At 35.4% G+C, this 22,630-nt stretch overlaps 1 protein-coding gene across 14 annotated transcripts in view; it reads left to right on the top strand.

Annotated features, from left to right (window-relative positions):
* BBX (BBX high mobility group box domain containing) overlaps nt 1-22,630 on the top strand; it is a 282,876-nt gene that overhangs the window by 198,124 nt on the left and 62,122 nt on the right. For all 14 annotated transcript variants that reach the window (XM_004477500.5, XM_004477495.5, XM_058295903.2 and 11 more), the window contains 3 exons: nt 816-883; nt 16,232-16,312; nt 19,936-20,010. In XM_004477500.5, the coding sequence (XP_004477557.1) occupies nt 816-883; nt 16,232-16,312; nt 19,936-20,010 (224 nt within the window). The remainder of the gene's footprint in view (nt 1-815; nt 884-16,231; nt 16,313-19,935; nt 20,011-22,630) is intronic.

The following is a 22,630-nucleotide window of genomic DNA, read 5'->3' as shown; positions in this document are numbered from 1 at the left end:
ATCAGGTTAAGGCACTACATTAAAGACATTTTCACATATTTTATTTCATTGTATTTCTGAAATTTAATTTATTTAAGACAACTCCAAAAAATATAGATGTCTTATTATCTGTAATGCCTTGTTTAGATATAACCCTGGGTCATCTCTTTGCTGTTTTTATGTTGTCTTTCTTTTCTGTCTGTTATTGAGAGAAAGAAAGCAAAACACTTTGGAGAACATAAAACGAAATCATTTCAAACCTTTAAGGAACAGTAAACAAGAACCTGCCATAGCCCTAAGATATAATATGTCAAAAAATGCCTCATAGTCAATTTCAGTTTACTTTTGAGTGTTATAGAGAAAAATTATTTGAACAAAGCCCTCTAGATTTTAGAGACTCATTTGGAAACTGTTAGCCTGGTTCTTTTTACCAGCCCTGATTTCACATAGCAGAAATAACTATTTGAGAATAACATCTCAGACTTCTTGGAATACAGGCATAAGCACTCACTTGTTTAAAAAAATCCCTTCTAATCTCCCCATTCAGCAAGGAAAGAAGCAACACATTAGGATGTAATTCATATTATAAACAGCTGTGATAGAGAAGAAAATATTAGAATGGTGGGATAATAGGGATATTTAAAAAGGCACACAAAAGTATGAACACTAAGCACATATATGTTAGGCTGTTGCTACTTGAAGAGGTTTGAAAGTTTTCCATAAAATGTTACTTGTGGTTCTGTTGAACTTCTAATTGTCAGTCTCTGTATTCTTTTTTGAATGTGTATGTTATATATATTTCATGCTTTCAAGTTGATTATTTTTTATTTATGTAGATCCTACTCAGATGGGAGGCCTGAGCATGCTGCTTTTAGCCGGAGAACATGCTCTCAGCACACCAGAGGTAAGCAGGAAGTAGGTTTCCCATCCCTCTCTAGTCTGCTCACACTGGGGGTTGAGAGCACAGACATTTGTACTCTGTGTTTACTTTTAGTGCTGCAGCTTCACCATTTACAGCTGAAGAACAAAATTTACTTAAAACTGTTCTCATGAAGATCTTTATGTGCATAATATTGTACACTGAAATAACAGAGGTGATATAAATAAGCCAAGGAGGACACAAACCCAATACAAGTATAGCTTTTGGGGTTCCATAAATCTAGAAATAAGAAATAGAATGTAGAGATAATGGGCATTTGTTGCAACAATGTCATAATAGGCTTCTTGGTTGGGTTTTGGTATTCCATTCAGTCTCTCCAAAATATTTCCTGCTTTTGTCATGTTCTCATTAAGACATGCTAGTGGAAAGACAAGAGAGTAAAAAACATATTGGTTTCAGTGCTACCTAAATAATTCCAGAATACTGTTTTGAAAATAAGGAAACACTGCATACTAGGATTGTTTTGTTCTTTAAAATAGGAAAGATTCTGGGCTCTCTTGACTCTGGAAACATGATTGCTTATTCCCTTGCATACTTACTGGGCTGCTTTTGTTAAATACTTTTGGGTATGACTTTGATGGGGAGGTAGAAGCAGTTAACTGTGTGTAATTTGGATTTGTGGAATTCCTTTATTTTTTAGACCCATTTAACAGAGTCAAATTAACCTTCAGGCCATGTTATTTTGCCACATTCAATACTAGAGATGGAAAATTTTTAATTCCCAGCCAGAGTCCCTCTTTAGAGCAAAATATCAGTCAGCTCCATTTTATTGCAGATCTATAATATTTTTATTTTTTAGTTGTGGATGTGGAGTCTATGCAAATAGAAGTTTTAAAAGATACCATATAAGCTATGTATATCATAAAAGACTTTTATTTACTTTAATTTTACATTTGAGATCCATAGTTGCTAACCATATATTCAATTTAATTTAGTTATTTTGGTTCCATTCAATTCAATGTAGCAAAAAATGCAAATCGGTAGCTGGTAATCTGCACTTTTTAATTATTTGCATTGTACTAATCTTTAACTGCAAAAATATTAATCTATATGTCACCTTGTGGTTCACATACTTATGGAATAGGTTTGTACCTCCTGGAGCTATGAAAGCATTGTCAGTCTGTAGCAAGATTTCCTCTAGGTTCTTGGCTAAGCTACAAGAAATGAATTTCGAGAGCAAGCCAGGTTAGTTAGGCCAATAATTTATGGAAGTAGGGATGGAAGAGAAACGGGAGAAAATAACATATCATGGGTCCCAGGTAGAGTGGAAGGGGCTGAAGAGTGATAAAGAGGGCCAATTTACAGACTACAGTTTCCTATTATAGATTGTAAACCCTCACATCTACTTGTATGTTCTTCATGGCAGGGGAGGGGGGTTGAAAGTCGAGAGCAGGGGTCAAAAGGCAAGACAGGGGAGGGGGCAGGGAAGGAGGGGTGAAAGTCGAGAGGAGGAGTCAAAAGGCAAGAGAGGGAGGGGCAGTTTAGCCTTTGCTCTTGCTTTTTAAAATATTTATTATTCTACCTCTTTGCTAATGGCATGGGAAAAGTTTCAGTTGCTGTTTTGATGATTACCCCACCCATCAATCCCCCTGGAGGGCCCAATGATAAGGCCCCTGGAGAATATCCAAGGTTTCTCCTGGCTTCCAGAGGAAACCTTGTTCTGAATGGGGGACTTTCACAGGTTGTTCCAGCAGCCATCTTGGGGTTACCTAAGCCTGTATGGACTTTTCTGCCAGGTTTCAGATCTATTTATTGATTCCCTAACTAGTCTGCTTCAAATCATCATTTCATTTTGTAAATACATGGCTGATCACTAACTTTCACTTGAATATGGAATAATCTAAGAATGTTCTAAAAGATGACTGTTGGAATACTAAAGCATACCTGACCTGTCAAAACCATCTGACTTATCTGTTTTCCTAGAAGGTACTCTATTGTAAAAGTGGGCATCATCTTTCCTAACAAATTAGATTACTGTGGTATTTTATGCCAAACATCTCTTAATATTCTTTTTAACTTTTTAGGAACAAAGGTAAACAAATACCTTATAGAAGTTATGGATGGATGAAAATACTAACCAAAGAAAAGGATGCCATTTTTTTTCCTTTGCTTAAAATTTTACTTTTTGGGCAATATTCCTGAGTAGTTCTCCCTGCTATTATAAAGAGCACAGTTTTGATACGGACAGTTTAAATAATATAGTGGTGGGCCCTTTCTCTAATGAAGGGGAAACAGTTTGAGACTCTCTGAGACTAAAGAAACAAAAAAGCAAAATGACTTGAAGATATTTAGGCCATTAATGAAAATAATCTCAAGATACTGAAATAATAAATCTGTAAAAGTTGTATAAAATAATGTTAATTCTAAATATAATTAGTTTCAGATTTTACATCATATATTTCAATACTCTTCATTTAGCGCCTGAATTTTTATGTAAAATACTATTTCAAATATATAAACAGAGCTATAGAACTCTAGCGGACTTACACAAATAGGCAGATGATAAGCCTAAGACAAATATAGTAAATGTGTATCTTACATATTAAGAAAATTGGCACGATGTTTTAATAAGAAGTGTGAGGCAGAAATTTCATGCTTCTGACATTTGGTACAATTACTGTAAAGTCTCTTGGTACTCTTAGGTAGGCCCAGTCAAATGAAGTGACATTTCACAAAAATTCTTTCACAGAGAAGGTCTAATCATAATAGCTTTGTTTAAATTTCTCATTCTGAAGTATCATTCTTAGAGGGAGGAAGTTTTCCTTTGTTCCTTGACTTGAAACCTAACTGTATAGAAAAAGCTCTCAAAAGACTTTTTTTAATATGAAAATTTATAAATGAGTAATAGGCTTTTTTTAAAAGCAAATCTCAAAGATAGAGTAGTTTATTATAGTTGAAATAATAAAAGTCCCGGATTAAAATCTTACTCGAGCTATACTATTTCCTAGATCTCCCTGAAGTTTGCTCTTAGAGTCTTGAGAGAAAATTACAGGTTTTTGAGATATCAGTGGTCAAATAACAAAGTATTTAAGTTTTCTCTTTTCCTAAGTTCTCGTTAATTCTGAAACTACTATAATAGATTTGTAGCATTATTAATTCATTTTTATATACCACTGTTAAACTTAGCCAAGCTTCATTCTTTAATTTCAATGTTGATAACTTTTTGTCTCTGATGAATAAAAGCAATGAATTTGCAGTTTGTCTGATTCTTTTGTTCTTTAACATGTCATCCCTATATTTTCTTCATACATAGACTATACTGAAAAGTATTAAAATTTTGGGATAAATTTTAAAAACCAGCATTTGTCATTAAAGAATTTACTGACTGAGTAAACAAAATAGATGTTTTGAGCAAAACAGACACAAAGGAGCAACTCCTTTGTCAAAATGGTAGACTCTCTCTACAGGGACCCTGTGAAAAATAAGCATAGAAGTTGCATTATAGAAATAGATCCACAGAAGTGAAGAAAATGGAAATGAGTATTTTCAATGAATATGAGATTTCACCAAACTTCTTTATTTATGTAAAAAACAATCAAGTACAAGTTATTTAATCAATAGACTATGATGAAAGTGGGTTACAGAGTAAGTGGGAGCCAGTCGTTCAACAAATGCCTAAGAAGTTTAAGAGTGAACATAATTTTTTTTTTACTTTAAAGGAATCAGCAACAACAACAAAAATTTTTTAAAATAGAATAAGTTAATTTTCACATCAAACTGCTATGCGATAACGAGAAAAGAGGTTAGATAAAGAGAGTTCATGTTTTACTTACAAGGGAGGTAAGTATTATCTACAGGTGAAAATGTAATAAATAAAGTAAAAAAATGTGATATAGAATTACTTAAACTAATCTTCAGAGCTAAAAACTTGTGTCTATACTAGTATCCTCTTTTGTCTACCAACTTTATTAAAAATGTAATGCTAAACTGAATTAAAAAACATAAAGACAGGTCCATCTAGTTAAGAGTTTGTTGATTTTATCGATCTTCTCAAATAACCAACTTTTGGTTTGTTGATTCTAGTTTTTTTTAGTTCTTGATTTATTTCTGCTCTGATCTATTTCTTTCCTTCAGCTTGCTGTTCTAGTTCATCCAGGTATGCAGTTAGGTATTATAGACCAGTATTTCTAATGAATATAGATGCAAAAATCCTCAACAGAATACTTGCAAACAGAATCCAAAAATACATTAAAAGAATTAAACACCACAGTCAAGTGGGTTTTATCCCAGGTATTCAAGGGTGGTTCAACACAAAAAAAGCAATTAGTATAATAAAGCACACTGATGAATTGAAGAATAATCACATTATCCTCTCTATTGATGCAGAAAAATCATTTGACAGAAATCAGCACCCTTTCTTGATAAAAACACTCCAAAAGATGGGAATAGAAGGAAGCTTTCTCAATATGGTAAAGTGCATATATGAAAATCCTACAGGGGAGTGGATGTGACTCAAGCAGTTGGATGCCCACCTCCCACAGGGGAGGTCCCAGGTTCAGTTCCTAGTGCCTCATAAAGAAGATGAGCAAGATAGTGAGCTGATTGAAGGGCTGGCGTGACAAGCTGATGCAGTGAGATGACGCAATGAGGAGACAGAACAAATGGAGCAGATTTGGCTCAAGCAGTTGGGCACCTCCCTCCCATGTGGCAGGTCATGGGTTCAGGTCCCAGTACCTCCTAAAAGAAGACAAGCAGACAGAGCAGATGAGTGTAAACAACAGGAGGATGGGGGATAGATAAATAAATCTAAAAAAAAAAAAAAACCACCTACAGTTAGCATTGTGCTCAGCAGAGAAGGACTGAAAGCTTTCCCACTGAAATCAGGAACAAGACAAGGATGCCCCCTGTCACCACTGTTATAAAATATTGTGTTAGAAGTTCTAGCTGGAGCAATTAGGTTAGATAAATAAAAGACACCTAAATTGGGAAGGAAGAAGTAAAATTTGCACTATTTACTGATATGATCCTATGTCTAAGAAAATCATGAAGAACCTTCAACAAAGCCACTAGAACTAATAGACAAGTTCAGCAAAATCAGTACACAAAATTCCATAGCATTTCTATATACTACTAATGTACAATCTGAGGAGGAGCTCTGACAAAATTTCCATTTATAGTAGCAACTAAAAGAATCACATATTTAGGAATAAACTTAACCAGGAAAATAAAGGACATGTATTCAGAAAACTACAAAGCATTGCTAATAGGACTTAATAACATTAAGTCTTCCACGTTCATGGATGGGAAGACTAAATTTAATCATTAAGATTCAGTCCTACCCAAACTGATTTACAGATTCAACACAATCCCAATAGAAATCCCAGTAGTGTTTTTTGCAGAAATGGAAAAGCCAATTATCAAATTTATTTGAATGGGTAAGGGACCCCAAATAGCCAAAAATATCATAAAAAAAGAACAAAATTGGAAAACTCTGACTTCCTGACTTTAAAATATATTACTTAGCTACAATGATAAAAACAACATGATACTGGAATAAAGACAGGCAGATTGACCAATGAAACCAAACTATGAACTCAGAAATAGACCTCACATATATGGTCAAGTGATTTTTGACAAGGCTACCAAGCCCTCCCATCTGTTCAATAAATGGTACTGGGATATCCATATCCAAAAGAAAGACAGAGGACCCCTGTCTCATACTAATACAAAAATTAACTCAAAATGGATCAAGAACCTAAATATAAAAATGACAACCATTAAACTCCTAGAAGAAAATGTGGGAAAACATCTTTAGGATCTTTTGGTAGGTGGCAATTTCTTAAACCTTACACCCAAAGTACGAGCAGCAAAGGAAAAAATAAATGGGACCTCTTCAAAATTAAATACTTTTGTACCTCAAAGGACTTTGTCAAAGGGTAAAGAGGAAGCCAACCCAATGGGATAAAATATTTTGTAATCACATATCTGATAAGAGTTTAATATCCATGATAAAGAGATCATACAACTCAAGAATAAAAAGACAAGCTACCTGATTATAAAGTGGGCAAAAGACTTGAAAAGACAATTGTCAAAGGAAGAAATACAAGTGGCAAAGAAACACTGAAAAAATGTTCATCAGTATCACTAGCGATTAAGAAAATGCAAATCAAAAGTACAGTGAGATATCATTTCATACCTATTTGACTGACCACTATTTAAAAAGTTAGAGAACTGTAAATGTTGGAAAGGATGTGGGGAAATAGGAATGCTTATTCACTGTTGGTGGGAATGTAGAATGGTACAGCCACTGTAGAGGACTGTTTGGCAGTTCCTAAGGAAGTTGAGTATAGACTTGCCATGTGACCTGCAATACCATTATTAGGGATAAACCCAGAATAACTGAGAGCGGTGAAACGATTAGACACCTGCACACAATGTTCATAGTGGCATTATTCATGATTGCCAAAAATGGAAATAATTCAGGTGTCCATCAACTGATGAGTAGATAAATTGTGGTGTGTACACATGATGGAATATTACACAGTGGTAAGAAGAAATGAAGTGAAACATCACAACATGGATGAACCTGGAAGATGTTATTGTTGAATGAAGCAAGCAAGGCATAAAAGGACAAATACTATATGATTACACTATTACAAACTAAATATATTATGTAGACTCATGGAGCTAATAATTGGGCTATAGGTCACCAGAAAATAGAATGAGGGTAGAAAATGGAAAGCTGAGGGTTAATCTGTACAGAACTGGTAAAATGATAATTTGTAAATCTTTGGAAATGAATAGAAATGTCAATAGCACACCATAATGTAACTAGCAGAGCTCTTGCGTGGGTATGACAGTGGTCGAAAGGGTAAGTCTGAGGTCATGTGTATTACTAGAAGGAAAGCCCAAAAATGTAACAGTTGGGCTGTATAAGATAGTGAAATCTCATGTGAAATATGAATATGGGTGCTATTACATATATAAGACTGTTTTTACAAAATATAAATACAAATATACCATAGAGAAGGAAACTAGCGGCTACATACACCAGGTGAAGCATAGAGAAATTGAGAGCTGGTAAGTTTTGTTTTTTTAAATTGGAATAATAACATGCTCTAATAATGATTGAAGTGAAGAATGCATAACTGATTATACCAAATCTATTGTACACTTCTGGATTTATGTTTATTAATATGTGGCAATAAAACTGATTTGTTAAAAAAAAATAACATTACTTTTAAGATTAAAAATAAATAAATAAAGGTAGGAAATGATGGAATTCAGTGAATGTTTTTCCAAACATAAAATATATAGAACAGCTTGGATTTAATCTTAGAAACAGCAGCATTCAGTATTGGTCCTAAGTGAACATCAGAAAATCATCTTGGCTAGAAGTAAAGGGGGTAGTTTGAAGTATAATGAAAAATAGGAGAGGTTTGGTGAAATAATTATGGCTGTTGAAAAGCTTTGAAGGCATCATTATCTTTTTAGTTGAATGACTCTTTGAAGCCAAACTTTCAAATTTATGGGAATGCCTTAGAATATGAGTCTTTGATTTTAGGATGCCTTGTTCTTTCATTGGAAACAACAGATATGACACTAAAATTTTGATCAAACCACTTTTTTGTTTCCCACCTTCTAAAATAGAATGAATAATAATACCTGTTTACCTCTTATTCAAGGCTACTATGAAGATTAAATAAAACCTGGAAGGTCTTTTTAACTCTCCTAGAAAACATTCTTATATGTACATAGTCTTATTATTGCCTTAAGTTATTCTAGGCATTTCATGATGACACATCTCCATTAAGGGAATATAAAGGTCATGTTGTACAAAAATTGAACTGGACAGGAGCTAAGTATCATCTTTCCAAGTGTTCAGTCATTTGAAAAATATTTATTGAATGCCTTCTATGCATCAGGCATGTTAGGGAACAAACCAGAACCAGACAAAAGTTTCGCCTTCAGGGAGCTGATATTGTCTTGAGGTTTAGGTCTTTTGAGATAACACATGTTTTACGTGATAACTGCTGGCTTCAAGGGGAATGACATTATGTTCAATTTTTGGCTACCATCTACCTATCTAAAAATAAAAAATCTTATATCCAAATATCAATGTAATTGAAATTTAGAAAAAAATCTATTTTATATTCGTTATGTAACTATCTTACTTTCTCTGCAAAACCCAGCCGAATTTCTTCAAATTAGTTTCCTCTACTTACAGCACTTGATTTTAGTTTTACCCTTTATTATAAAGTCTTTATTGTTTTTTCTCATTCTATACTATGTATAAGTCTTATCTCCTCCAGAAGACCTTGAGCAACTCGAATCAAGAACAATGACATAAAATTAGAACTGAGCTGTAGTAGCTCCCCATTGCACACAGAGTAATTATTATTACAACTAATATTTATTGAGCACTTCCTCCCCTCTGACCCTGTTCTTAAGTGTACTACCTAAGGATGACTCTTAGTCCTCTTGACACCCTAATGAGTTATGTCTTATTTACCTCCTAAGTAAGTATTAAACTCTAAAGTGAGGGCACATAAGGGTTAAATAATCTGCCCAAGATTGTACTGCTTGGGAGTGGCAGAGCTGGGATTAGACCTCAGGAGGATGAGCTCCAGTCTTTGTTAAACATACAGGGGCCTTCATGATTCAGCTTCCACCTAGCTGGTCTCAGGTCTGGTCAGTTCCCTGTGGCTTCCTGTGCTGCTCCTTTACTGATGCTAAGTGATCCAGAGCAGGATCATTTTATAAGTTCTTTCTGGTGGCCAGAAACTGTTCTAAACACTTTACATTCATTATCTTATTTCATCCTTCTTAGAGCCTTATGAGGTCATTTATTTATTCTTTGCATTTCATAAAGTAGATTTAGATTGAAAGTAGACTTAGATTGAAGAACACCCCCAAGGTCACACAGCCAGGAAGTGATAACACTAGGATTTAATTCCATATTTTCCCATTAAATGAGATAGATAAAAATCCAAGATAAACATTGGTTCTACTAATATTTGTTCAGTGAATGATTACATCCATATTTTAAACATTTGTTTAAATTTTAAACAAATATATAATAAAAATAAAATTGAAAATAAAGTTTTTGCCATTCTTTATTATATAATTTCTGACATCAGTAAAATGGAAAATTATTTTCCTACCCATTGGTGCATTTGAATTAATTTCATAAGTGTCTGTCTTAGACTACTGTATTTGACTATTCCAGGATGCTTAAATCCATTGAATTCCAACCACAATCCTCCCCCCAACTCCTACCCTCTGCCCATCAAAGCTTTATTCCTTTCTCAGTTTTATAGCATTTTAACACATTTTGTTCAAAAAAGGAAAGTATTGTTTAAATTCTACATTGAGTAGCATATGAGCTCTTTGAGCTTTCTCTCTTCCTGGGTAGAAACCTCCCCCTTTTATGTCGCTGCTCACTGCCGTTCCAGGCTTTTCCGTATATGAGCAATGGGGTTAAAAGCCTAGAGGAGGAGGGCCCCTTTACCCAACTTGATTGGCCACCTTATATCCTTGATGGGTCCCAGGCTACTTTGCTCAAGACAGTTATGGGCTTGGATGGAAGTCTTGAGTCTCTCAGAGATGGATGGGAATGGGTAGTGTGAAAAGTGGGCAGCTTGAACAGTAGGCAATTATAGCTGGGCTGTAGATGGGAGGATGAATTATAGGAGGATAAAAAGAGGCATCTTCTCCCCAAGAGAAGGGTAGTGGTAGTGGTTGAGAACATGCTTGTATTTTCTAACTGAGTCATGTGAAGAAGGCAGGCTGACATTGTTACCTACTTTATCAAATGAGGCAATAGAGGCAAGAGAGATGATAGGTTTGTCTATATTCCTACAGCAATTATTTGTAGAACTGAACCTGAAGTCTAGTTCTGAACTCCTAGGCTAATGCTCTACTACATGGCTTATAATGATAGCAGAACTTCATTCATGGAGTAAAATCAGTACTCAAGCAGGCTTGATGCTTCGAATAAAACTAGGGTCTTATCCTTCCTTTCAGCCATATGACTTGGCATGTATTCTTATTCCTGGGAGTGCTTAACTCTGCCTGGTCATGGTTTTCTCCCAGTGCTTTTCTCAGCTGTAGCACAGTATTGATGTCAAGTTGCCAAGAGCAATGTTTTAGGACTCAGATTCTCCTTTAACCTAATTTAGTTTTAAATATGAGTGGCTTCATTTTAGTCCTTAAAAACATTTTTGGACGACTAACATATGGATATAATATGCTTACATTTAATTCACCTGTGTACAAGCTCAAGTCCATTTCACAGCTTCATTTAAACATCTCATATTACATGCAAATTAACTGACCACTTGAGTAATATAATACCTGGTGAAAGCTGTCAGTTGTAGGAAGAGTTGGGTCTGACTGAATGAGAGTGAGAACTGCTCATTTGCCCCTGGATTCACACAGAATCTTTACTTATGGAAGATCTGAAACTGAGTCTTCTACCCTCAAATATCCTCTTCCCATAAGAGGTCCCTCCCCCAAACCAAGCCTTCTTCCTTCTCTTGAATTCCTTCAGTCAATAAAACGTAGAAATACTGGTATTGTCTAGCCCCTCTCCCTTAGCTCTTGAAATCCTTCCAGGCAATTACTGAGACCTGGCAAATGCCATCTTTGACTTAATCAGGACCCCATATCTCAGCTGGTTTATTTCCTTAATCTTCTAATTGGTCTCTGTCCTCCAGTCACTCCTCAGCCAAGGTCACCCTGCTCTCCTCCACTGACAGAATTACCTAACAATCTGTCTCCTCAAGTCACTCCTCTGACTAAAATCCTTGGCTGGCTCCCCATTGCCTGCAGCCAAAATTTTAGACTTCTTATCATAGAAGTCAAATTTCTCTTGAGTCGGATTTTCTCTCATCATACCCCCATGCATCTTTTTCTTCAGCCACACTGGGAAAATCACTTTGTCAAATACACAAGGAACTTGCTTGCCTCTTTACTTTCTCACCTGTTTCGGCTTCTTTTCCACATTTCTTTGTAAGAGAAATTCTAGCATTCCTTCAGGGCATATCCTAGATGTTAAGATGACTTCCTTCCACCTGTCCCTAGACAGAATGTTCTCCCAAAGGCCTTGTAATATTTTGCCATTATCCACTTACATTGACATATGTGTAACTGGCACCAGCTCTAGAAATTTTAGAACGTTCCTCTAGTCATCATTTTATTCCATAGAGTGGTTATAAGTGGAATGTAAGTTTCTTGAAAGCAGCAGTCATTGTGCCTGGCACATGACTGAATATTTGTTGAAGGAGTGAATAATCAGTAAATGTTTGAATTAGCAAGGACAAGAATGTGTTGTGCCTCAGATTCATCCAGTGCACTGAACCCTTTTATTAACCTTGTGTTCATCCTGATGCCAGCAGGGCTGTGGGTTGTGTGCCTTGCTAAGTACGAATGGGCTCCTGATAATACCTACCTTTCCAAACCACTGACAGTGTGCATAACTGGCTTGATCCTGTTTCATATCAGTAGGCTGGATCACATTCCTGTGTCTGCTTATTTACCCTCTGAATTCTGTGGGGGGAAAAATTACTTTGTAGTAACACTTAAATATACCGATTGTTCCCTTTCCTTTGTTATTCAGAATGGCAGCTAAATCAAAGGGAAGACTGGATTTAAGGGCAGTTGAATATATGGTTAATGAAAATTTGCTTTTAAAATTCCTTTAGCTATTTCTTTCTTGGGTACATAGCAACACCTAGTGGCTTTATGGATTATTTCAGAAACTTTTAAGAACCGTCAACTTGCGCTTTTTTTACCCTTTAACTTCTACTTATTTGATATCTTGTCCATCCTCTTAATAAACAAATATCTTTGACTCTTTTTATTTAGAAAGTAAGTGGATTTTAACATCGGAATGGATGTCGAAAGAATTGATTACCCATAAAAAGTGTTCCTACCTAACAAAAATAAGTAATTTAAAATAAGTAAAACAGCAGGGTGATGTGGCACAAACATAAATGTTTCATAAGGTCTAGAACCTTCTGACTAGTGGACTACTGAAACAGTAGCTTTTCATGTGGATGAAAACCCAGATTTCTTTGCCAAACGTATGTATCAGTGTATGCACAAATATACACACTTAGATTACATTCTTTATTTATCAAGCACTTAGGAATGAATTCTACATGTGCATTTTCCATGTCATTGAACCTTTTCTACACTTTGAAATTTTAAACAGAAACATGTCTCACATATCTCACACATTTATGCCTTCCTGAGAAAGGATATATTCTATAGTTAACCTTATCTTACAACTGAGAACCATAGTTACCAATATTAATTACTGCATTGAATTATGTTTTCAGGAGGAATTTCCTTTAGTTTGCTTCAGATAGCTACAAAGTTTTATGAAACATTTGCATCTATTCTTTACCATTCTGTATTCTTCCTCTGACTGTCACTACTGTTTAAATTATTCCTTTCTTCCTTTTTCTTATTCTTACTCTCTTGGTCCTTTCTGATTTGCTGTTTCTAGTTTGCTGTGGACTAGAGTCAGGTAACCAAGACAGGTAACCACTCTCTTAGTAGTAACCCTATTCCCTTGCTCCTAATTTTGTGTGGTTTCCAGTATACTACACTAACAATAAACTTTAAATCCACAGAGTTAAATTGCAAATAACTAGATTTTGAGATAAGAAAGACATGGTCCTCCAGCCTTGAGTAAAATGTGTAGGCTTATGGTTGCTATTACTCCTGTTTTAGCTATTCTTCATTTAGCCTTTGGTGTGTACTTCTCTCTCCAGGTCATTGATTTTTTTTTTGGTATTCACATGCAGATGGAAAGAATCAAATCAGTCAGTCGATATTCGTTATGCTTCTACTGTGTGTCAGTAGGTGGTGAACACAGATACAACCATGGACCCTTCAGTTTGCACACTGCATTTGTCATAACATCCGCAGGATTACAAATGGCATGATATTTCTTTACGTTCAGATTCTCCATTTAAATTATATTTAAGATCATTCATCCTAAAATTTGTGAAGGGTCTCATTTAACTTTGAAACATGATTTGGTGTGTAGTGGTGGTCAGATAATCTATAATTGTTGTTTAAAAGAAAGTTGAATTTTCTTCCTGTAGTTAATAAGGACTTTAATAAAGATAGAAGTAACTTATCTCCTCATAAATGGTAATTATTTCTCATGTGTCATGGGGTCTGAAAAAGAGTATATATTTTATAGACTTTATGCAGTATAATTACCCTAAATATATTTATTATATAAATATATTTATAATATATAATATATAATAAATATATAAATCTATTTAATTTCAAATTTATTTTGTAGTTTCTGTCACATGTACAACTTGTCATTAGAGTTTTATAAAGATACTTTATAGTTTTAAATTAGTCCTAAGCTTGATATTTAAATCAAATATTTGTTATTTGCCAAGGTATCTAGGAGCCAAACACATAGGATTTTTTTTTTTTTTTTATAAACTAGGGAAGTATTGTGGTTTTCTGGTGTTATTCCTAAATTTAAATGTAAATATATTTTGTTCAAGTACAGCTTCAAAAAAGGAAGTTACCAATCCTTTGTGGCTACTAATTTCAGCATTTATGACCTTCTTTTTAGAATGTTTTTGTGTCTTTGGTTTCAAATTCTTAGAAGTCAAATAAAATCACTACTGAGGACATTTGGAAGAGCTTGTCAAATATTCAGGTAACAGTAAGGGAGTAAGACTTTGGCAACCAAACCAGAGGTGGCAAATTAATTACAGCTTCAGGATCTTCTCTATGAAGTTTATAACTAGGAAAAGGTGGCCATTATTCTTTCAAATCCAAAGGAGATAAAATTTCAAGTGCTTGCTCCCTGCCCAAAGGCCTTTTATACTCTGTTAGAGAAATACATCCTTAGTATGAAGAGGTTTAGTGAGAAGCTTGTTTTTAGGAGTATAACCTAGGTGACCTATTCACTCTTTCTGTAGGATTCAACATCTAATATAATCACATGAGCTATTAAAATTACATTGGAAAAGACCGTTTAATAAAGATGGAAAGTTAGTGTACTGTTAAGTATGTTAAAAAAACTTTCTTTTAACTGTTTTTGTTGAAAAGTTATCTACATATACAACTGGAAGAATGTACATAAAATTTTAATAAGGTAATAACCTTTGTTGCCTTTACAAGATAATATTTTAGGCGATTTTTCTTATGTTTTTGTTTTTCATGTTTTTCACATTTTCAGTAGTGAACTTAGATTATTTTGTAGGCAGAAAAGTTACTAAAAAGTTTCTTTAACTTCCGTTTTTCTCTTTCTCCTAATGTAAAATAAAACTTTTTTTTGCTAAAACCAACTAACCATATTGAAGAAAAAGAAGGGACACACCGATTTAAGATTTAGAAACCTGTTGTCAGTTTTCATTAGTTCATTCAGCGAGTACTATCCATCTGCATTTTACTCAGTATTGGCAATACCATATTGAGCAAAGTCCCTGATTAAAGACAGTAAGAAACAAATATTTACGTCTTGTGGTAATTAACTGCTAAGTGCCACAAAGAAATGATAAGAGGATTAATGGGTTTAGGGGAGGGTAGGTGTATAGCTTTATCTGTTCAAAATGTCTCCATCAGTAAAAAGAGGGAGGGTTAGAGCACAGCGATAATGAAATCCTACTCTAACATTTTGTGATTCCTTTGACATTTGAATTACACCTAGCTACCTTAGTGATTATGTCGCTCAAATGCAGATATGAGTCAATTCTAGTGTTGATACAAGAGGAAATGTATATGCTAAGGTCAGAACTTGATTAATAGCAGCTTACTTTTAAAAAAGAATAGTGGTGTTTCTCTGTTACTATTAGTAGTGAAGATAACAGAGCATTAAATGTTTACTCAACACAGTAAATCATATAGAAGAAAATATATATTATAAAAGAAATTTCTCCTAGGTACATACTAACCTTTCTAAGATTGGGCTAGTATATAAACATATGGAAATCCTGGAAAACTAGTTGTGTTTTTCCAAATGGCTTAAAATACCAAACCTTATTTGTGTTTTCATGTAGTCAGATGATATGGAATTTTGAATAAACAGACATGAAAGAAGTAGATATTCTTTGGATTTGGTAGCAGAAAGCCCATTGGTATGTATGCAAGTGATCAAGGGTCATAGAAGTTTCCCTTAGGTAAATACTAATCTTTCTAAGATGTCTATTACTGTCCACCTCTTCCATTTTATGGCATTATTTAGCAGTTGAATGGCCCATTTGGCCTCAAATTGGGAGGATTACAGCCATTGTTTTCTCAGAATAGTAATGTTTCAGGTGGCATTTGTCTTCTGTTGGCTTCCATAAACAACTACTGCGATGCCTCATGGCATTTTTTTTTCAGGTATCCTCGGGCACTTGCAGGCCTGATGTTTCTGAATCATCTGAATCACGTCAAAAGTCACCATTGTTTCAGTTTGCTGAGGTAATGTATTGCAGCTTACACTTAAAGAGAAAAGTGTAAAGCAAGCGCAAATTTGGGTTGATGACAGTTACTGTAAGCAATGAAAAACTACTTAGCTCAATTAACCATAAATGAGAAAATAGAACCAAATTTTGAAAAAGACATTTTGAATCTCCAGCATGTCTTAATTAAGGAATAACTATATGTTTATAGAAGTTATTATTTAGTCATACTAAATATTATCACACTTAAACTTCATCACTAATTTTTATTCATGGATAGTAAAGTTGAGAATGTAATTGAGTTATTGTTGGAACTTAGGCATTTATCAGTTGTGATTTGTTAAGTCATAAGACAGAATCAGCTTATAGTTGTTGGCTATATATTCCTGTTGCGGTGCCGTCCAGTGACTCCGCTCCCGAAGAGGTAAGGACAAACAGAGCAAGACAACACACAGTGACCACTCTAGAGACGCAGGCTGGTGGCGCAGGTCTGATTTATTGAGGAAGTGTAGTAGCTTTTATAGACCGTGAGGCAACATGCAAGCAGCTTACTGGCTGTGCTAATTTAGCAAAGCTGATTGGTTCATGTGCTCTAGTTGCTGGGGGGGGGAGGCAGATATCCAAGGGACAGGCTGGGCATGCTTGGGCATGTCCGCTGCATGCCTTGGCGCCCTCTTTTGGGTGGAACCCCAAAGGCCTTATAGTTAGAGAGGTTTTCCTACATCTAACAAGGCGTCAGCGGCTTGCCCCCATATTCCTTTTGTTTTCTAGTATACTTTCTTCTTTTCTTAATAATTGGGCAGTTTTCAATGTCTTGTGTCAGATTTGCTTGGCTCACTATGTCTCTGACACTGGTTCAAAGAAATGATGAATTGGAAAGGTACATTATCCTTGATATCAAAAATATCTTCATTTTCCCTAGAACTCAATATGGAGACATCATTGATTAATTTTTTCTAAATATTTTGTCTTTCCTGACTTTTGCCTATCATATTATGATTTTTGTACAGACGGAGCAGATTTTTAGTTTCAGATTTTTTCCCCTTTTAGCATCCTTTCGGGTGGTTCTCAACATTTTGGCCAAACTACTTTGCACACTGGCACATTTGGCCATTCATTTTCTTATAATATGCCTAAATTCTTAACTGCTATGATCAGGCAGGGTATTTTAATATATATTTGTTCCCATGATACTTTTTTTTTTTAAGATATATTTTATTTCTTTCCTCTTCTCCCACCCTGCCCCGGTTGTCTGTTCTCTGTGTCCATTTGCTACATGTTCTTTGTCCGCTTCTGTTGTTGTCAGTGGCCCACGCTGGGCAGCTCTCCTTATGGGGCGCACTCCTTGCACGTGGGGCTCCCCTACGCAGGGGACATCCCTGCGTGGCACGGCACTCCTTGCATGCATCAGCACTGCGCATGGGCCAGCGCCACACAGGTCAAGGAGGCCCAGGGTTTGAACCGCATCCACTGGGCCAAATCCGCTTCCCGATGATACTTGACTGACTTAACACTTCTCTTTTGCCTGCATGGGATATCTACCATGAATTCCAGTTATCTATCTAATCTGTATATTGCTTTCTCAAGAATTTAATGTAAAAGAGATTTTACTCTGTACTTCCTTTTTGATAGCACTTAAAAACATAAATAATGCAGGTCCAACTTTGAAAGCAGATGTTTAACCAGTGATCCGAATCCCTAAAAATCTAATGAAATCTCTAAAATTTCATATGAAATTTTGCATGTTTTGGCATTTGTGTGTTTTCCTGGGTTCTCCATTATACTGAAGAATCCAAAGAGATCCCCGATCCTACTGCTTTTTTAAGGGGTCTCTATGTAATATTTTTCTTGTCCCTCCCTAGTCATGTCATTTATTTCAGTTTACTCTTAATTTATTTTTAAAAACCTTTTTATTAGGGCTTATGGAATTATTTTCAAAAATCTAGATGGATTATACCACTGGTTCTATTTTGTTCATTTTCTGATACAATCTTTGAAGAAATATATTCTAGTCTAGGCATTTCTCCCTTGCATAAACTATTTTCCCTAACTTTTATAAAGCCTTGGTAAGAATGAAGAGTAATATATGAAATAAGATCTACCCATTTTATAATTCCCAGGACTTTAGGAAAATCCTTGTGGACTCATTGACCAACTGTCAGGCTTGCAAATGGCAGTCATTTGAAATGACAGATATCATGGTTTGACTGAGAAGAGTTAAACAATTTCATCCTTGAGTGTCTTCAAAGCACTTAGCTAAATCTTATTTATTCACAGTGGTTTGCTTATATCTAGCTTGTTAACTAGGATCTGGGAGGCTTTTTTCCCCCTTCATTTTTTACTGAGATATATCAATGGTAATTTGTTTATTCAGATATATAGTGGAATAAAAATTTTCCTAATGGGTTCAGCAGTGAGCACAATTAATAATTGTCAGTCCTTCTACTAATTCCTCCTCTTCCCTAAGCATCATTCTGATAGTGTATCAATAAGGGTCCAGTAGTTGTTTAGAGCAACTTTAGTTAACATGAAAAAATGATTTCTGTGATTGAAGAGTGCAGTTAAGCTGCATTTATTGCTTAGTGTAAGTACCTTTTGATGCAGTTGGCAAGCACAGTTCATGGATGAGAAAGACTTCCATGGGAATGAGAATATGCTAAAGTAAAAATTCCTGGGCTTTCTACCTTCATGACTCAAATTTCACCTATGAAATAGATATGGATAGAAGGTTTGTTCACTTTGGAACCAAAGTTAATAATTGACTTTGCTCTCAAAAAATTCTGGAAAATTATTTCCACATGTCCCTCAGTGCAGACCTTTGATGAGGCTACCATAATTATCAAGTGGAAACAAAAGATCTCCTAATTGAATAAGTATGACATGGCAGATCCTCTGTCCACTGTCAGATACCTAAAATGTGTGTGTTTGTGTGTGTGTGTGTGTGTTGAGTGAAAGGGGGCAATGGTTATATAAAAGAAAAAAAATACTATTCATTTTCAGCAATTTATTGAGTTCTGATGCTATACCAGGCATTGTGTATAATGACTTACATTCTTCTCACCATAATCCTTTGAACAGGGATTGTCATCATCATCATCAGTTTATATTTGGGAAAAATAAATCTCAGGTTAGTGAGCTGCCCAAGGTCATGTAGCTGGTACATTGCAGAGCAAAGATTCAATCCCAGGTACCCAGACCTATGTTCAGATGCTTTTCCAATACTTTGTCATAGAGCTGCCTCTGTGTTAAGAAGAGCTTGTGGGAAATGGTATAGGAAAGAGAAAAAAATGGCTGACTTTACTTGCAGCTTCCAGTTTTTCTGACAATACATTTTTTGTAATTCATTGAAATACGGAAATTCATCTCAACAGTTCTCCTCAACTGTTGTTTGATATATATCTGATACCCTTTCAAGGGTCATGGCAAAAGAGCCAGACTCAGTCTTTTTGTTCTTTCCAGTCATCTGTCTTTAGAACCTTGGCCTTTTCTTCCTTTACCATTTATATTGTTCTTCTAAAAGGAATAGAGGGTGCTGACTCATGTCTTAATCTTTATCGGTGTCTACAGTAGAAATATATGGCAGAATCTAATAGATATAGGAAAATGACCTTGTGCATTAACAATTACTTATTTCTCTTTCAGATATCTTCAAGTACGTCCCAGCCAGATGCTCCTACAAAACAGTGTCAAGCATCGGCCTTGTTTCAGTTTGCAGAGGTCTGACCTTTTCATTTCCTTTCTTTTTTTTCCTTTATTAGAGAAGTTGTGTTTTATAGAATAATTGTGCATAAAATACAGTATTCCCATATACCACACCACTAACACTTTGCACTGGCTTTGCACCTGTCACAATTGGTAAGACACACTTCTATAATTATATAGTTGAGCCATTAATTAAAGTCTGTGGTTTCACTTGGGGTACACTATTTTGTAGTGTAGTTCCATGGATTTCAAAAAAAATTTTATTCTGTTATCATATATACAATATAACATTTCCCCATTTAATCATATTCAGATATATATTTCAGCACTGTTAATTGCCTTCACAATGTTGTGCTACCATCACTACCATCCACTACCAAAACTTTTCTGTCATTCCAAATAGGAACCCTGTAAATTTTAAGCCTTAACTTCTCATTCCCTAACCCCCATCCTATCTCCTGGTAACCTATAGTCTAGATTCTGCCTCTGTGAGTTTGCTTATCCTAATTGTTTAAAATCATTTAGATCATGCAATATTTGTCCTTTTGTGTCTGGCTTATTTCACTAACATGATGTCTTCAAGGTTCATCCATATTGTCACATGTATCAGGACTTCATTACTTTTTACGGCTGAATAATATTCCACTGTATGTATTTGCCACATTTTATTTATCCATTCATTGGTTGATGGACACTTGGGTTGCTTCCATCTTGGTTGCTTCCATCTTTTGGCACTTGTGAATATTGCTGCTTTGAGCATCAGTGTGGAAATATCTGTTCAAGCCCATACTTTCAATTCTTTTGGGTATATACCTAGTAATGGGATTTCCGAGGCCATATGGTAATTCTATACTTAACTTTCTGAGGAACTACCAACTGTCTTCCACAGTGGCTACACCTTTTTACATTCCCACCAGCAATGACTGAGAATTATTATTTCTCCACATTCTCTCCAACACTAATGTTTTCCCTTTTTTAATACCGGCCATTCTAATGGGTGTGAATGATGTCTTATTGTGGTTTTGAACTGCATTTCCTTGATGACTAATTATGTTGTGCATCTTTTCATGTCCTTTTCAGTCATTTGTATATATTCTTTGGAGAGATATCTTTGCAAGTCTTTTGCTCATTTTTAAATTGTATTGTCTGGCTTTTTGTTAAGTTGAAGGATTTCTTTATATATACTGGTTATTAATTCTTTACCAGATATGTAGTTTCCAAATATTTTCTCCTATTGTGTAAGTTGTCTTTTTATTTTCATGATAAAGTCCTTTGATGAACAAAAGGCATTGATTTTTTTTTTAAGATTTACTTTTTTAAATTTATTTCTCTCCCCTTCACACATTCTCCCCCCATTGTCTGCTCTCTGTGTCCATTAGCTGTGCATTCTTCTGTGTCTGCTTGCATTCTTGTCAACAGCACCAGGAATCTGTGTCTCTTCTTGTTGCGTCATCTTGCTGCGTCAGCTCTCCGTGTGTGTGGTGCCACTCCTGAGCTGAAAAAAAGCTGCGCTTTTTTCACACAGGGCGGCTCTCCTTGCAGGTTGCTCTCCTTGCACATGGGGTTCCCCTACACAGGGGACACCCCTGCGTGGCACGGCACTCCTTGCACGTGGCAGCACTGTGCATGGGCCAGCTCACTACATGGGTCAGGCGGGCCCTGGGTTTGAACCCTGAACCTTCCATATGGTAGGCAGACACTCTAACAGTTGAGCCAAATCCGCTTCCCAAAAGGCATTGGTTTTGATGAGATCTTATTTATCAATTTTTTCCTTTTGTTGCTTGTGCTTTGGGTATAAAGTCTAAGAAACCATTGCCTAAGACAAGGTCCTGAAGATGATTCCCTACATTTTCTGCTGTGAGTTTGATATTTCTAGTTCTTGTATTTAGGTTTTTGATCCATTTTGAGGTTAATTTTTTAAAATATGGTGTGAGGTAGGGGTCCTCCTTTTTTTGTTGCTGCAAATGATGGTCCAGTTTTCCCGGCATATGTTAAAGAGACTGTTCTTTCCCAATTAATTAGCTTTTGCCAACACATATAAAATCAGTTAGCCATAAATATGAGGGTTGGTTTCAGAGCGCTCAGTGTTATTCCATTAGTCTATCTGTCTGTCCTTGTGCCAGTATTATGCTGCTTTGATTACTGTGACTTTGTAATAAGATTTAAGATTGGTAAGTGTGAAGTCCTCCAACTTCATTCTTCTTTTACAAGATGGCTTTCACTGTTCAGGGCCCCTTTCCCTTCCATATACATTTCATGATTGGCTTTTCTGTTTCTGCAAGGAAGGTTGTTGAAATTTTGATTGGAATTGCATCAAATCTATAAATTGTTTGGAGGATTATTGACATCTTAATGATATTTAGTCTTCTAATCCATGACCATGAAATAGGCTTCCATTTATTTAGATCTTCTTTAATTTCTTTTAGCCATGTTTTGTGGTTTTCTTTGTGCAGGTCCTTCACATTCTTGGTTAGATTTATTCCTAGTTATTTCATTCTTTTAGCTGCTATTTTGAATGGAATTTTTTTCTTGATTTCTTACTCCAGTTGTTCATTGTTTGTGTATAGAAACACTACTGATTTTGAGGTGTTTATCTTGTACCCTGCCACTTTCCTGAATTCATTTATTACATGTG

This window comes from Dasypus novemcinctus, chromosome 4 (genome assembly GCF_030445035.2).
Source record: "Dasypus novemcinctus isolate mDasNov1 chromosome 4, mDasNov1.1.hap2, whole genome shotgun sequence".
In the NCBI taxonomy this organism is placed as follows: domain Eukaryota; kingdom Metazoa; phylum Chordata; class Mammalia; order Cingulata; family Dasypodidae; genus Dasypus; species Dasypus novemcinctus.
Note: the sequence above shows the minus strand (reverse complement) of the source record. Positions and strands in the feature narration are given on the sequence as shown.